This window comes from Temnothorax nylanderi, unplaced genomic scaffold (assembly GCF_030848795.1).
Source record: "Temnothorax nylanderi isolate EJ_2023f unplaced genomic scaffold, tnyl_v1.0 TNYL_tig0134_pilon, whole genome shotgun sequence".
Classification (NCBI taxonomy): Eukaryota; Metazoa; Arthropoda; class Insecta; order Hymenoptera; family Formicidae; genus Temnothorax; species Temnothorax nylanderi.
Genome location: NW_027249196.1, coordinates 432,407 through 450,268, shown reverse-complemented (window position 1 = coordinate 450,268; position 17,862 = coordinate 432,407). Strand labels below are relative to the sequence as shown.

General features: G+C 43.7%; 2 protein-coding genes across 3 annotated transcripts in view; one reads left to right on the top strand and one right to left on the bottom strand.

Moving 5' to 3' along the window:
- Window positions 1-734: 734 nt before the first annotated feature.
- Window positions 735-4,895, bottom strand: LOC139776974 (microtubule-associated protein 1 light chain 3 alpha). 2 transcript variants are annotated; one of them, XM_071714077.1, is made up of 4 exons: window positions 4,405-4,895; window positions 3,032-3,194; window positions 2,749-2,939; window positions 735-2,655 (listed from the first exon to the last, which is right to left on the bottom strand). In XM_071714077.1, the coding sequence occupies exons 1-3, from the start codon at window positions 4,439-4,441 to the stop codon at window positions 2,774-2,776; spliced, it is 366 nt and encodes a 121-aa protein (XP_071570178.1). In that variant the 5' UTR covers window positions 4,442-4,895; the 3' UTR covers window positions 735-2,655; window positions 2,749-2,773. The 2 variants fall into 2 exon arrangements, with proteins under 2 accessions (XP_071570178.1, XP_071570177.1); XM_071714076.1 differs by having other exon boundaries at window positions 4,396-4,770.
- A 2,428-nt stretch (window positions 4,896-7,323) lies between these two features.
- Window positions 7,324-17,862, top strand: part of LOC139776971 (uncharacterized) — a 47,186-nt gene continuing 36,647 nt past the window's right edge. Inside the window, exon 1 of the mRNA XM_071714059.1 lies at window positions 7,324-11,783. Within this exon, the coding sequence (XP_071570160.1) occupies window positions 10,599-11,783 (1,185 nt within the window). The 5' untranslated portion in view covers window positions 7,324-10,598. The remainder of the gene's footprint in view (window positions 11,784-17,862) is intronic.

Below are 17,862 nucleotides of genomic sequence, written 5' to 3'. Positions count from 1 at the left end.
GCCGTCGTGAATAGCGGATGATTTTCGCGAATGCCGCGCCGCGCCGCGACGAGCTACGGCGCAAGTTATCGGCGGGCGACGCCATACTTGCGAATGACGGAGGCGGCAAGTTCGATTCGAAGAGCGAGAGATTACCGATTCGATGCCCAAAACGACGTTAACTATTAAAAATATTGAAGAAAACATGTGATGAAATTATAAGGATGTTAATCGAGGTTTCGTGTTCCTCAAAAGTTCAATAGCGTTCAGAACGAAATTTCGATTAGAAAATGTAATAATAAAATTTGTGAACCAATAACGGCAATGAGCATCTTAATTTTAGAATATTATGTGCCATTTGTTCTTTATAAAGTAATAAGATAAGGCGATTAAAATACAAGAAAAAAACACATATAATGGTTTTCAAAAGCATACATAAAATTGCACACTGCAAATTGTAAATTTTTTCTTCATTACAGTTATATATTTTCCTTATGTCACACAGGAATTAATTGAAAATCATAATATGTGTTTAAAAATTAAAATTCAATTATTTTTTTTATAAAAGCTCACCATTTTCTAATTCATATTTTTGATATTTTATCTTGATATGAAATATCAAGATAAAATATTCTTAATATATTTACATAACGTGTGTATACCACTTCGAAACTTATCAGAGTTTACAAGAAATCTGGGAAACGGTCCGGAAATTTTCCCTCGAAAAGCGAGGGGGAAATAGCGAAAACGTTAAATATGAAAAAAATTAGTTTATTGCAAACACGTCGCACAATGTGGGGTACATACAATTTTCCGCATAATTCATCGCGAGAGCTTTACCACTAAATGTGATGTGACTACTGCTAGTATCACTACCATCCTTAATTTAATCATGTTCGTTTTAATTACACTTCCCTTACACTTCGTTCCCTGTCTCTTTTTCTCTCTCCAAAGCTCGGATATATACCTATTTTCGTTTTAAGCGTTGGAAAGCGTAAAAAAGTGCGACTAAAACGACTTCATTAGGATATTCCCCGAAACTCATATGTGGCGAATATCCCGCTTTCTGTTGTACAATGATTGTATGCTGCACGTTACATTCATACTTGCGTACATACGTAAAGTTGCAGAACATACCGACGAGCCCTATAGAATAAAATCAACCTGCCGAAAAGCGCTGCGATAACATATATCGTATCGATACAATGCCTTACAAAATTGGACTATTACTAGAAATACATTCTTACGCTTAAAATTGCATCTGATTATACAGTACAATGTAAGTTAAAGTATATTAGTAGAGATATTTACATAAACGTGGCTATTACATTAAATATATGTTAGAGAAATATGGATTGGCGTCCATTATAAAGTGGAATTAAAAAAAAGCTCAGAGAGACTATATATCAATGTATAAACGCGTAACTATGTTTTATGCAATATTTAAAAAAGTTTCAGAAACCTTTGCGCCCTTCTGATTTTCTTGCTCATCCCTTAACAATAAATTTTTGCATTTTCTTTTTTTTTTTGGTGGCTTATTGCATAAGTTTCCTACAGAGAGAAGACATTTTGTGTCAGATTATCTTAAAACGTGGCCCTGAAGAGTTTACTGATTAACGTGGTACAGTACTTAACTAGTTTTATTGTGTATCGTTGAACTTGATAGAGATCAATTTTATATCTTGTGTAAAACTTAATGTAATTTTACGAGAATTTAACGCATATCACCGTACATTGCACGTTGCAGATTGTTATGTACATGAACACTTTTTGTCAATGTCTTAACATTGTGTGGTAAAAATAATACTTAACAAAGATATTATGACAGCAAGATATTTTCATATACATGAAAAATATTTTGTTATCATAATATAAAACAGTTTCGAGAGTACTACATGTATTTGATAGCACATAAAAGTGTATTAATCAGAGATATCAACGGAATCTGTTAAAACGAAAATTCTGCTGATCTGGCAAACACAATTCATTTCAATTTCAATCGTATTTGTGTAACGGTAACAAACTCTATGCTTAAAAGTTATATAATAATATAGTAATAATGGTATAGACTATAGAGATTTTACACAAGTTGCAAACAAATTAAAAGAGAGACTGGCCTACTACGCAAATTATTTATAAAAAAATAACCAAATTAGACAAATATCGTATCTAAGACTTATTAAGATAATTATTAAGATAATTAGATTTTTGTACTAAATTTTTACTAAATAAAGAATGGATTTGAAAGAAAGAGATAAAAAATCTCTCATAATTTCCTGACCTATCGAGAAAAGAATATTCACGCAACACCTTTGTAATACGTATATTACCTTATTAACATTTTATATAGCCTATCACCACTAAAATCAGTAGTAAAATTCATCATTACTAGTAGTAAACTAAGTAGAGGCTATATACTGACTTATATCGAATGTAATTTGTCCGTATGTCAAAGGGGTAGAAAGCACCGTAATAATTTTATACACAGGTTCCAAAAACCAAATTATACGATTGTTCTGTTAATTATTTCAGCAGGTACGGTAAGTCGATCACAAATATTCTGCACATTTCAATTAAAGGCAGACAGAGTTGCTAGCAGATCTAGAATCCCCACAAAATTCCACGTAAACATCTATCAAAGTATTGTTAAGTGCCGAGGAGGTATTTCGTTCTTACCTGTAATTTTGCATCAATCGTTAATCCAAATCAATCGTTAAAGCCTTAGGCCTAATTAGGAGTGTCGAGTTGTAACGAGTCGCTTTTACTCACTTGGTTTAAAATTATCTCGCTCCGGTTAATGATTGCCAAATACATCCTGACTAGCGAACACAACGTACAGGAAACCGTCCGGGTCCTTCTCGTTTTGATAGAGCTCAGCCATGGTTAGACTACCGCTCACCATACTTTTCTGATTCACTAGTAGGAAAATAGCTTGCGTCGGATTCAGCTGTAGCCGACGTCTGTTTGCAACACACGAGATACATTAATTAAATTTACTTATATTCTACAAAATCTTGGGAGAATTGTTACATGCGGCGAAACACAAATGTACCTGATTATTTTGCAAAATTCCGCCACAGTCAGAAAGTCCGGCACCAGAAATTTACTCTTGTCCAAAAGTGGCAGCTGATTTTCTAATTTGTAACGCTCCACGATAACGGGGATTTTATTCGGATGCAGCTTTCTGATTTCCTCCGCACTAAAAGATCGCTGTTCTGGATTAACAGAAGAAAAAAAAGATCATTTGCGTATTTAATAACGTATCTTATCAATCGATGCATTTCTTAATCTATTCGACCGAAATGATGAGCCACACTTGTGACTCCGTGACTCAAACCAAAATGCGCATCCACATCAATTCCTTTATTTATATGTACAGCAAACTTCTTGAACTGCTTGCGTTCTATGTATAATGGTATACACAGTTGCATTTTAATATTGTAGAAAGTTAAATGATGCATCCACATCGAAACGAATGCTGACCAAATGAGTTAAAAAAGAATACGATCATGTTTCATGATATACAATAACGAGCTATGACAAAAATAATTCAATCGAGTGTCTTTATCAGTCGGATCCCTGGAGGCCTGATTGATCACAGAAGGGAGGATTTCAATTGAATATCTATAATGTATTTCAATGTAGATTAATTTTAATCTCGGTTTAATTTACTTTTTATCTTTTTCTGGCTCTAGGATTAAAAAAAGATGAAAAGTAAGTTAAACCGAGATTGAAGTTAATCAATACCTTGAGAATCGATTACTCAACACTCACCAAAAGAGCGTTCTCGTTTATAGCGTGGAATCCACTTAGAACTCATCTTCTACAATAACGTTGCACTACAACGGACAATTAAAGTCGCACTAAGAATAATATCCTAGATAAGAAAATGTGCATTGAACCAAGGAACGCTCTTTTGTTCTTCCGTCGAATTGCAATCAATTGCGCAATAAGAAAAAAAAATTCCGTTTCCACGAAACACGTGGCACAGTGGCCGCTACCTTTAACGTCTCTCGCTGTAATGTTAGTCGCCCTCCGTGCTGTTCACCCTTTGTTTCCAACACGCTTTGTTCCTGCGTTATCTGGTCGCGCACTTGTCGAGGTGAGTCCCTCGTTCGGCGTAAATGAACGCGACCATTCCTCGCGATCGGCTTGGCCGTTGCACGACAGATCGCGGACGGAAGATTATGATAAAAATAACGAGGGGGACGCGTCTTGGAGCGTTCGGAGCAGATCGAAGCTTCGCGAAGCGAAGACTGGATCTCGCGAACGGTCCAGATATCCCTCCGGATCGGGATGAATCGGATCAAGGGTACGATCTCCCTTTTCGCCCTTTGTTTTCCCTACTCTGCTTTACGGCCCTATCCCTGTACGCTCCGAGACATCACCTAGGAACCGATTAACGCAGCGACTTACCGAACGTACGTTTTTCCTTGTACGATCTTCGGGGCGTCAAATTCATGTTCGTCGTGACGTTGTAACGTGCTATCACCTACTGCGACGTACGCGTTAGCGCTATCAGCTGTGGACTCGATCTCGGGTCAAAATAACGCTAGCATGCACAACGACGCCGTACCGAGGCTCGTCAGGTTGGGTTAGTCGGACGTGACGTAACCACACGCAACGTGCTCAGCCTCGTACGCGTCTCGCGGCGTAGAAAGGGTTCGATTCTGATCGAACCCTGATCAAGGGTCGACAGCAGACACACGGTGGAGAGCCGTGAACTACGAATCGTAAAATTCGCATTACGGCCAAAATAATGAGAAAATCGCACTTTAATGCGAAATAAAATTGAATTTATCGAACTAAAATTTTCGGAAAATTTATTTTGACCATTTTTCCAAAAAATCGCTCTGTAGCAGTTTGAAGGCGATGCTGCTGATTACGAATATCGCAGTTGAAGTGCGATTTTCTTATTATTTTAGCCGTAATACGAACTTTACGATTCGTAGTTCACGGCTATCCACCGTGTCTCCTGTCGACCCTTAACTTAATCGACGATTAGTCTGCTGAGTAATGCCTGCAGTATCTCGTTAACGCGGACAGAATTATTAATTTCTTGTCGCTCGCACACGGAAAGAAATAGCACGGATCAGGGACGGATAATTGCACGGGTGGTAATTTTGCCACGCACGATCGAATTAATCGCTGATTAAGTTAATCTCGAAGTTGATCGGAGTTTAGAATAATCTTAATAACGATAGAAAAATAGTCATTGCGAATATATGATGAAAATCGTTACCAATATTCTTCGAAATGAACAACCTTTTAAGTCCTGAATGTTTTAAAAATGTTCTTTTTTTGATAACATTTTTACTTTACTATTTTAATCCACTCGATATCTTGTGTAGATGACAATTTTATTTTTAAGAGTTCTAAACGTCTCGAATAATTAAACACTTTTAAAAAAGATGTTCAAGAATTTCACGTTATCTCAATATTTCCAGTTTCGAATAATGCCTGACAATTCATATCTTGAAAACTTTAAAAGGAGGGCTTTCACTGCGATGGCTATTAATCTCCTTCGAAAAAAAAAGATTTTCTTCCTAGATAGCAAGCTGTTATCATATCATTTTGATGTCAAAATGACTTCGCCCATATTTTGTTGTTAAAATGTAGAATAACGTCAGCTTGTTACTTGGAGTAATGTCTATTTTTACCAATGCAGATTAACTTTAATCTCGGTTTTACTCCTTATCTTTTTCTAGTTCTAAGAATTAGAACAACATAAAAAGTAAGTTAAACCGAGATTAAAGTTAATCTGCATTGGTAGAAATGGACATTAGGATCCTGTTATTGCGAATTTATCTCATTGATTGTATTTTCTGCAATTTAACTCGCAATTCTTTTATTCATATTTTACTTAAAAAAAAAAGACTTATGTGAAATTAAGTATATCTCTATAAAACTAATTTTCTGTAATGATTAATGTGGCACTTAATACTCCAATCAACGTCATTGACGATTGACTTATCAAGTGATATACTACTTTGTTAAAACATTATAAAATTATTGATTTTTATTATTTAACTATTTAACATATAGAGAAAAAGATTGGGCTAGAAACAACGACTTATACATGTATTATATATTTTTTTCGAGCAATTCTGCCGGTCGAATTAATCGTCGATCAAGTTAATCGGAGTTTGCTCGAGATCGTCGGGGAAAGGAACTTAAAGGCACCTAAAGTTAGTCGCGTCTAGGCACGAGTATGCCGAAACAATCACCTGATCGGTTGCGCAGATTTCCGGATGCGCGCATGCACCTAAGAATCATATGGCCAGGCCAACAGTGTCAACACATTTCCATCGAAGTGTACGTATGTACACTCGCCGTTCTCATTCGTCCCTTCCTTTTCCCTCCCAAATATCATCACTACTATACATTTATTTCAGATCCAAATGAATGAAAGAAAAGTGCGAGGCAATAGCCTTTTCGGCCGAATCGGATTAACCGGATCGCGATGTTTAATTTTTATGAAATCGCGTTCGATCGATTTGAATGATTTGATTGACGTGCGATTCGAATGCGAATTAAAATTCACATTCTACGCGGCTGTATCGAGACTTTTATTCGAAAAATCTCCGCTAAATTTTCTCTTAGAAAATCCGTTTTAATTATTCGTTTACGTTCAAAATATATGTTTGAAATGACGTACGTAAAGGTTTATTTTGGAGAACATAATTTGTATTGGATTTCTGTTCTAAAATCTGACGTATCCGTTTATATTTATCTACCGCGCGCGTGTGTACATATTTTAATACACTTTTCATATCTATGAACATCTTGATTCTTCAATCATTTTCCATTTTACGCGGCGCGTGACATTATAAATGGAACATCTTAAAACTGATAGGAATTTCAGGTCGCACGAGACGGGCTTTAAACGTAAATGCTCAAATCGCAAAAACCTCAATGCTGTGGACATTTTTTTTTTAAATTAATAAAACGACGTTTTACTTTATGAAGATTATTCGTTAAAAAATATTATCATAGGATGTAATAACTATGGGCCAATTCCTTTTAGTGACACAAGTCGACACAAACATCGTTCTATCCTTCTTGGCATTCAATGAATAACAAAGACAGAACGACACTTGTGTCGACTTGTGTCACTAAAAGGAATTGGCTTTATATTATAAATAATCGTTGACGCAGAGACGGACACAGTGTCCGACGGAAACGGAGTATCGTGCCGACAAGTGTCGCCCCCTCGTGGACGGACTGCGCTTCCTGACCTCGGCGACAGTGGGCAAAATCTGTCCGTGTCGTCTCCCGCGAAGTCATCAACGGAACGTGCCGTCACGGAGCACGAAGTGCGCACACCAGGGACTCGCCTCGCCGTCGACGAGACGGTACCCCGTGATAACGCGGCGAGCCGGTCGACGGTATCGCTGTGATCCGTCATCGTCGTCGTCCCGTCGGAAATCCGCCCCGGGATAAACCGCGAGTCGTCGCTCGTTACGACCGACAGAACAACCGTAGTATATCGTCCGAGCGCCGAGAGTCGCGGAGTCGCGCGCGACAGGCCGCTCGTAGGGCCGTCTATGTGAAGCGACACGCTCCGCGGTGCGTCGCGCGTCGCAGGTCCGCGCTGGTAGCTGCGTGTTTGTCCGGCGGCGGAGCCGAGCGGAGTACCGTGCGGGACAAAGAGAAACGAAAGAGGGGCAGAGGAACCGGGAGGGAGAGAGAAAGAGAGGAGAGACGTTTTTCCGACCGGCACGCGCGCAGGGCGGGCTCGAAACTCGGGAACTCGCGCGAGGACGCAGAAATCCGCGAGAGAGACTCACTTCGGCGCCGAGCGCGTCGCGTCGCGTCCCGTCGCGTGTCGATCGCGCCGCGAGGTCCGACGCGAACGGCAATTCGAGTGACAGAAGGAGAGAGTAGAAGAGAGAGAGAGAGTGAGAGAGAAAGAGGGAGGGAAGGGGGACGCCTCCCTCGCGCGCGCGCGCGCGCGCGCGCGAACACCTGTGCGTGCCGCGGCGCGGCGGGACGATACGCGAACAGTCGCGTCCCGACCAGTCCCGACATCGCGCTGCCCGGTCGCGTATGCACCCGCGTCGTAGACAGGAGGAGCCGGAGCCGGAGCGCCATGGAGGAGTCGCCGGGAGCAGCGACGGCGACGTACGCGTCGTCACCGTAAAGATCCGTCCGCGGCGTGCGATCACTCCCCGCTTCCCCGCCCCGTCCCGAACCGTCGGGGCATTAACACGGGGGACCGTCGCGCGTTTCGCCCGCCGGGAGTGAGTGTGTGTGCGCGCCTCTGGTGCCGGATATCAACCCCGCGGTGCTGCTGCTGCTGGTGGTGGTGGTGTCGTCGTCGTGGTGTCAGTGGTGTGGTCATCGTCGCGGTCTCTCCGCGAGACCGACGTCGCGCGCTCGAGGGGGTTAGAAAACAAAAAGAGAAAGAAAAGAATAGACATGGTGGCGTGAGAGCGCGACGGACGGAAAGGGCGACGGATCAAGCGAGACGGACGGTGTCGGCTAGACGGGGGGGTGAGGAAGGGAGCCGCGCGGTGTTGTGTGTGCGTGCGTGTGTGTGTGTGCGACGAGAGAGCGAGAGGAAGCGACGGCGGCGGCGACGATCGGCCAGGCCAGTCAAGTCAGTGCGCCACAGCCAGAAGCGACGAATTCGACCGGCGCTCCCTTTGTCTGCGCTTCGGCAGAGAGAGAGAGAGAGAGAGAGAGAGAGAGTGCGCGGCGATAGAGAGCGAGTGAGTGAAAGAGAAAGAGAGAGATTCACAGCGGATCGTCTCGTGGCCGAGCGACCGGATTGATGCCGACGGGCCGACGACGACGACGACGCTCGAGACGCGGCCTCCCCGTTCGCCCGCATCGACGTTCATGCGCGCCGTCAACACGCCGCCGTCCGGCACGGTGAGGCCGACAAGGCTGCTCGTCCCCGGTCGCGTCGAGCCGCGACATCTCTAATCGACCGACGACGACGCGCACGGTGTTATGTCGCCGCCGACGGTGGCCCGCGTGACTCGTCGGAGCCGGTGACAAAAAGCGCGCGCGTTTCCCAACGGAAGGAGAGACGGAAGACGGAAAACTTGGGCTAAGGATGTGAGAGGTACAGGGGAGAATCCGGCAGAAGAGAAGGATCTATCGGAGACAGCGATCTACCCGGCCACATTCGGATATCCGTTACGATAAAAAAAAAACCCAAATAACACAAACAAGAGGAGAAAAAAAGGATTGTGTTCCCTGCGTGCGAGACTATCACCGGCTTTCGCGTCGCGAGTGCGAGGAAGTGTGTTTTCGTGCGAGATTTCCGCGACGGCGGGGCGTCTGTGTTTACGTAGGTAGTCGCGAGGAAAGGTCGAAGGCAGAGGGTTATCCTCCGGATACGATATCGCGCGGGATACGTGTTCACTGTCACTCCAAGAAAGAGCGAGAACGGGAAAGAGAGCGCGGGGGGCTTGTATGGCCATCGGGAGGCGGGAATCGTCTCGCCGCGAGGTGGAATCGATCGACAGCGACGGCGAGGATCGGCCGGCGAGTCGCGAGACCGGGTGAGCTGGCCCGCCGGGGGTATTTTCGGGCACCGACGAGCGAAAGAATGGAACAGCGGCAGCAGCAACAGCAACAGCAGCAGCAGCAGCAGCGGAGGCGGTGGCGGCGACGCGGCGACAGCGACCGCGGCCTCGACGGCGGAGTCGTCAAACTCGCGGCGGCCCGGTGCCAATAACCTCCGCGTTCGAGCACAGCCAACTCGGAGAGTCGGGAGACTGGGTAGCCCGCTTCCACGCGCGGCGATGATGCGTTCGCCCTCGTCGCGCGCGACAGGTCGTAAAATTAGAAGACGTTCGAGGCGTGCGTGCGAGCGACGACGTCGCGATATCGCCTTCCGCGGCGCCGGTGGTTTGCGACGGTGGTACTCGACGGGCGGGAGCCTCGCCGGAGGGTCGACGGGCGTTACGAGAGTGCGGTTCCATAGTTCCTCCGCTGAGCGCGAGTGCCTGGGATTCGCGAGTTCGCGCGCGGGCCGACCGAGGAGGAGGAGGAGGAGGAGGAGAGGTCAACCCCGACGTCCGGAGAACCAGCGTGGTACCCCGTGATTTGTGACTCGCGTCGCCGAGTGCGCGCGCGAGTGCAACCCCTTCTAGTCCGCTGCATTTACGGAGGGCCGTCCCCCGGGTCCCCCCCCTCCCGGGAATATAATTAGTGGAATTAATCGCGTCCAAACACGTTCGAGGCGACGGACGCAACATCGTTTCCTGAAAGCAGCGAGTCGCGCGTTCCCGTCCCAAGAAGGACTCTGGAACAGCCCTTCGTTCGCTTTAACTTCTTCAGCACGAGACTGAGAGAGAGAGACTGAGCGGTTCCTCCGTTAGTCGATTTAATTCGTCCGCGTCACGCGGTCATCCTGGATATCCTCGTCTCACAGTCGTCGTCGTCATCTCAACGGAGCGGCATGTCTCCCGTAACGTCCGGGCTGTCCTTAGACGCCTCCGGCGAAAGCGCGAGGATCACGCGCGTGTCGGAAAACGCGGAGAGACGCTGATATCGTGCTGAATCCACGTGGATTCGTCGCCCGGTTATGCTCGCGCGCGATCTCGATGACTAGCCTCGACGAGGACACAGATAGAACAGACTAGCGAAATAAATGGGCACCAATGACTAGCTTGGCCCTATCGGCGGCGGCAAGCAGGATCGAGATGCCCCTCTCCAAAACGAATCCGTTCGTGCAGGCGGGCACGATCTCGACGCAGCCGTACATCTCGAGCAGCGAGAGCAGCAACCACCTGCCGCCGATCATCAAGGGTACCGGGCTGACCGGCCTGAAGCAGACCGGCGGCGGTGATGGTGGCGGCGGCGGAGGTGGAGGCGGAGGTGGCGGCGACGACGAGTCGGTGCCTTACGTGGGTTACCAGAGACTACCGTGGAAAGGCTTCGTCGTGAGTAACTGGCAGGTGAGTCACAATTCCAGCCACAACTCGCACTCGCAACCCAACAGTCAGTCGAGCAGCCCAGTGGTGAGAAACGGCCGTTCCGATGGCAACTCCAACAGCGGTGCTGGCCGCGGAGGCGGCGGAAACGGCGGCGGCGGCGGCGGAAGCGAGAGCGGAGGTGGTGGTGGTGGTGGCGGCGGAAACGGCGGCGGCGGCGGCAGTGGTGGTGTCGGCAGCAACAGCATCGTCAGCGTCAAGCCAAAGACGGCGACCATCACGCCGGAGATGGTGATGAAACTTTACATGAACAAGCTTACGCCGTACGAGCACCACGAGATCTTCAACTACCAGCAGATCTACTTCATCGGCGCGAACGCGAAGAAACGGCCGGGCGTCATCGGCCGGCCGAACAACAACGAGTACGACAACGAACAGGGCTCGTACATCCACGTGCCGCACGACCACGTGGCGTATCGGTACGAGGTGCTGCGCGTCATCGGCAAGGGCTCGTTCGGCCAGGTGGTCAAGGCCTACGATCACAAGACGCACGAGCACGTGGCGCTCAAGATGGTGCGGAACGAGAAGCGCTTCCACCGTCAGGCACACGAGGAGATACGTATACTGCGCAAGCTGCGCGAGCAGGATAAAGACAACACCATGAACATCATCCACATGTTCGACTCGTTCACCTTCCGCTGCCACATGTGCATCACCTTCGAGCTGCTCAGCATCAACCTGTACGAGCTCATCAAGAAGAACAACTTCAAGGGCTTCAGCTTGCAGCTCGTGCGCAAGTTCTCGCATTCGCTCCTGCTCTGCCTGGACGCGCTCTACAAGAACAAGATCATACACTGCGACATGAAGCCGGAGAACGTGTTGCTCAAGCAGCAGGGCCGCAGCGGAATCAAGGTAAACAATCACGCGAATAATGATATAACGATAGAAATAGTAATCGCGCGGCCGTGATATTTTTTCGACAAATTATTTAGTTATTCTTCCAACTGTACAGAGTATTAAATTAAGAAGACCAAAATTTGGAGAGGAAGGAGCGATTTTGGTAATACAAGTGAATCACTTTTTACCCAAGTCCATATGGTTGTTTACACGAATCATTTTTCTTTTTCTCGTATTCTTTAGTATTCTCATATTCTTCTTGTCATTTTGTAAATAAGAGTATTAAGATAGTCGAAATTGAATATTTTTTTATATTTTATATCCGAGTGAATAATTTATATTTTATCCCAATTATATTACAAAATATAAAATATCACGAAAATTATTCACTTTCGTCTTTATCTTAATATTTTGTACACAGTATGACAAGAGGAATTGATTTATGCAAAAAGAGATGCAAAAAAATTAACTGTTTTATCGAAACCGTTTTTATCACTGTCGTGATTAATTATTTCACTTATGTATTAAACATATTTACTCCTTTTAATGAATACCATACGCCCCCAAAGTTGAAAACAGTCTTTTTATAAAATACTTGATATGAAAACAATTTTACAAATAAGATTTATAGCCTATAAAGGTAAATAAGCGTGTACGTATCGTGCAATCAAAAGGCCGATAAATTATTGTCGTGTCCCAGAAACCGATATTGCGGGATTAAACCGCGATATTTCGCTGCTGCAAAATGTAAAGCGCGTGGAATTCGCGGAAATATACAGGTAGTCAAACAAGACAATGGAATCGCGATTACTATAAAACCGTATGCATTAAATTGCGATTAAGGACTGTACCGCTCGCGGTATAGTCCTTAATCCTTTAAGACATTCTTTCCGAAACCAGAGAAAATTTATTTTGAAATTGACAGAATCGGATTTAGGTTCCGTTTCTTTCCAAGTCTTTAAAGAAATAAATTAAACGTCGCTGATACACTGAACTGTTGAGTTGTGCAAATCTTACTTTTATAACTACTTAGTTTGACGCAAGTTTCTTTCGCGCAACGAAGACGCAATGCTTGGAAGTAAAGGACTCCGCACCCTTATGAGAAAAACGTTTTCGATCAATTTACTTGAATTTGTGATATGTTGTAATTCTCGTGTCCCTGATGAAAAGTCTCAAATTTCATCAACTTTCTATGATTAATTTCTAAATTATAGACATTTGAAAATTTTCACAAGAACCGTTCGTTTGTTTGTCTATACAAGTTTGCCTGCAACTTGTGTGCCTGCCCACATATGTGCACCCATGAACAACGATTCGTCCGAAAGATACTCACCCTGTTCTATCTAGTAAGTTCATATACACCTATGGACAACGATTCGTCCCATAGGTGTATATGGGTCATACCAGATTAGTGAAGCAAGTTCGAAAGATGTACTTACCCTATTCCATCTTCATACATGTATGCGTCATGTATGTATACACGGTGTGTATATAATTCAGAAATTAATTATAGAAAGTTGATGAAAAATTTGAGACTTTTTATCTCTCTCAGAGACACAAGAACTATAACATATCACAAATTCAAGCAAATTAACCGAAAATGTTTCTCTCATAAAAATCGTACGGTGTTCTTTTGCAGCTTAAAAGGCATATGTTATACTTGATACATTCTTTGATATTTCCGATAATATTTGCGAAACAAGAACGCGAATCGCTTTCGACGGCATCTCGAGAAACCACTTATTATTTCTCGTAACGCGATCCTTTATTGACATTCCTTTATATGCTTTGCATGCGGAAGGCTTTACTATCCCACGGTGGAACGACAGATATGCACCGATGTCATGATATGAATATGACGTTCCAGGGAAATGCGAACTAACGAAATTTATATCGTTTTATTTATACCCTGCCTTTTTGCCCGCCCTATTTTGCTCTTTTTTTTTTACCCCGTCAAAAATATACGTTTGACTATATTATACAGATTATTTTTTTATACACCTTTTTTCTGCGCTTTCACTCTACGAGCGCCTTTACTTTCGTGAGACTGGGTTTTCAATTAATGCTAATCGATATCCCGCTTCGCCCACGAAACATTTTCCATGTACACAGCAGCCGCGACCTTTAGCCCCGTTCCCAAACGGGGATCCGATATCGGTGAAATCGCGCAGAAGGCTGTCGGAGAGGCTGCCTTTTCCCCTCGCAAATAATACGACGACATGCCGCGCTTCGAAAAAAAAAAAAAATCGGACGAGTTCCTCGAGTTCACGGCTAACCGACAAACCGAGAGAACGCAAGCCCCCTGGGAAATTGTGTTTAGTCGTTGCAGGTACAGCCGCGAGACAGACATAAACTCTGTTAATCCGACGTTCAATTTATCAAGATGAAAATATGTTTGCTAAGGTGGAATTCCTTAAATCCCAGTTAATCTAATATTCATTTCTATCAATGCAGATTAACTTTAATCTCCGTTTAGCTTGCTTTTTATCTTTTTCTAAGTTCTAAGAATTGGAAAAAGATAAAAAAGTAAGTTGACCCAAGATAAAGTTAATCTACATTGGTAGAAACATAAGAGCTTAAGTCGTAATAATATTCAATTTTTAGAATATTTTAAATTCAATTTGGTCCTTGGACCCAAATTATGCCAAGAGTGTGATATAAAATCATTTTAGGACTTTTTTATCATAATGACATACACAGAGCAATTGTGCAAATAACACTATGTTTACAATATCTGGACTTTGTCATACTTTGTTTTAGTAACACCGCGTTAAATGACTAGTCGGTTCCTAATGTTGCGCGCAATTTCGTCCATGGCGGTACTCGGTTTGTCGGAGCAATTCGCGAAACAAGACGATGGTCACAGAAAAGAACCATTCCCGCAGCACAGCTACTGCGTCTCGGAGATACTGCGGACTGGTGCGATGCGCTTAACGCTGTATTGTTTACGATGATAGAAATGGGGATGTGCGTGGGCGGTGGTAGAAATTCTTCGGTACCAACAATTCCCAAACGGTGGCCTACGAGTCCGCAGGGGAATCTGATGTATATTCGTGCTGGAAATTCTGGTCCAATGGTACCTCTGCTTCCATTTATGCTTTTAACGGTAATTGGTAAAATGCATGGTTCTCAAGATATATCGCGTTCTTCCTGCCGTCGTTGTGATTCATATTTACGTATGAATTAATAGCTTAACAATTCTGTGCGAAGGCTGAATATTTGATATATCGTTTAGATATGTAAAACGATTTCAACGCTCACGCATTGAATCAAAAACATTTCAAGAAAACCGTTAGTTTTCTTTTCGTAAATTCTTATCCTTATTATTTTATCATGTCCAAGCTTCTTGTTGCAAGATTACGCCAATAGATAGTTTGCTCGTGTATTTACGTTGATTACCTGACTATTTTCAGTATCACTCCCGTATCGTAATTCTGTCTTGGATAATACCACCGGTATCCAGGGTACGTAGGTATTCCAAGTCCTTGCTCGCGGTCCCCTACTTCCTCGTCCCGGCAATGAACGTGCAAGAACGCGCGCGTACAAGTGGGAATCGCATTATCTCCGCCAACTATAGCATTCGCACGCAAGTCCGCACAAACTTTCCGAGTAAGGCCTGCCTGCCGGGTCGTGACCTTGCGAGGCCGCACGGTGGTTTACTTTGACGCCGACCCGCCGGCGCGGGCGCTCGCGCCAGGCCGTAAAGCTGAAAGGCTAAGTGCTGGAAATGAACAAAAATTAGATTTGCTTGCCCCCTCTAAGTGGCCGTAACCGATGGGCGGCAAGTTCCGATGGCCTTCCGACGCGCTCGGAGTCTGAGGCCGACCGGACCGGTGGGGCACGTGATTCTCTTTCCGTATCGCTGCTGATTGTTCTCACAGTATTCGACAAAGCGATGACCCAGCGTTTCCGCGCCTCCGTTTCGATCCAGCGATCACGCGACCGGGACTCGAGAAATCTATAGATGATAAATTTAAAAACAGATCGGTTTTCCCGAAATAGTGCGTCTTCACGAATTTCTTCTTTATTTGTTTCACCCGCGAGATCGACAGCAGGAAGGCCGGATAAGTCCCGTTACGAGCGAAAGAGACGTCACCCCTAGTGATTGATTATTATAGAATCTACATAAAATATTAAGGAAACCTCGATGCAATTTCGGAGCGAATTTACAAGATGTTAACGGACCTCTTCCGCCGGTCGATTTCCGATTTCGCGATCGAATGCTATCTAATGCCGTTATCTAATGACGCATTAATGCACATACATATAAGCGCGTCCAGAGAAAAAAATTGCGAGAGGAAGTATTACTGAAGAAATTTCCGTGAGAGTTAGAATTGAATGCGGGGCAATGAGTCGTGCGAACGCAATGAATCGGAATCGAATCCGAACGGAGGCGATGCCAGGTTTCTTTCCCCGAGTTTCACGCTTGCACGATTAATACCGCTTCGAATTCGCTTCGAATGCGCCTCGAGTTCGCCGAGACTTCGACGCGCCCCGAAGGCGCGATTTTAACGCGATTAGATTCCGATTCTGCGACGTTACTGCAGAAGCAACAGCCAATTGCTATTCGTAGCAGGATTTCCGAAAGTAATCGCGCGACCGATTTATGAATATTCAAGATCGGCCTGCGTTTGATCATCATGCTTTTCCAATTCGATTCTCCCTATTTGATTTCGTAACTCTCGCCGAGTTCTTCTCGTGTCGTTTCATCATTATCCGTAATCGATGTTGCGTAAGAAGATATCGTTTCGGGGTCACGCACGATATCATCGATTTTACTGCACTTACGTTATATCACGATCGTGCCACTTCGCTCTTTCCTATTACGCAAAGTGGGTCACAATTTGGTGATAAAATATTAAAATGTAATAAAATGTCCTATTCTTTTTATGAAATATCGTTTCACATTCAGTGTCCTAAAACTAATGCGACAGACGTGTCATAATTTGTATTGTAATATTACGAGCGGTAATAATTTATATTAAATTAAGCTTATTAATTAGTTATATCTTGAATTTGTAATGAAATAATATCATAATTTACGGATGTGCTTGAACGTTAATCATTCATATAATAAAAGTGTTATAGCATTACGCGTTAATAATACGCTAATATCACGCGCGCTTACTTCGCGGGGGCAGGGGGGGTCGCTATATATTTTTAATTATAATACAAACCCGGTATTTAAAGAGAAGAAGAGAATGAGATTATTTATGTTTATTAAAATATTATTTATCGCGTAGACATGAGAAAGTACATAGATCAACTAACGGTATGTAAATACAAGGTACGAGTTTTAATATTATACGTATATTGCGCTGTGTTTAAAGCAAACGCGCAAGTTCGCAGGATGTCGGGTATCTATTAATTATGAAACACACTTGTTTATAAATCTGCACACGTACGTATACGCGAAGCTGCGAATTCCACTTTGATGAGAATTAATGGATATATCATGCCTGTGAATTACTTTTCTTCATTGTCGCGCGTTTCCTATTGCTTGGATTGCAATGAATGTATTTAATATCCTCTCTCATAAGTATCCTTTCCTCTCTTTCCTCTTTTCTCACTTATTTTATTATCGACTTTGATTAATTAGTATAATTGAGATACACGATGTATCACTTCCGTAAAACAAATATCTATCATTTGGATCAAGGTACGCGATCGGTCGTTATCGTTTATTAATTTAAGTTTGATAACTTGGAAAGAAACGTAAAGTTATAATGAAAATTGATGGAAAAATATAGATAGATGTAGAAAAAAGTCAAAGTCTTTTTATCTTTTAAAACGATTTTTTAGGATGTACTGTTTGGAAAATATGAGAATATGATTATAATAATGTGATCACATAATAACGCGCTTACGCGAGGTTTTTAGAAATTTAAATCACACTGGATGAAATTGGAAATAAAATGGTACCGCATTATTTGTACACATATTCCCATTTTATTAACGTTTCACATTACGAGAATAAATCGTGAAATTTTATGATTCTTTCGCACACATGCGGGAGTGTCTCGTGTTAAATACGAATTTTTGGTTTCCGCGTCGAATGATGTGTTAACCTGATAACTGTGATTTCCAACTCGTA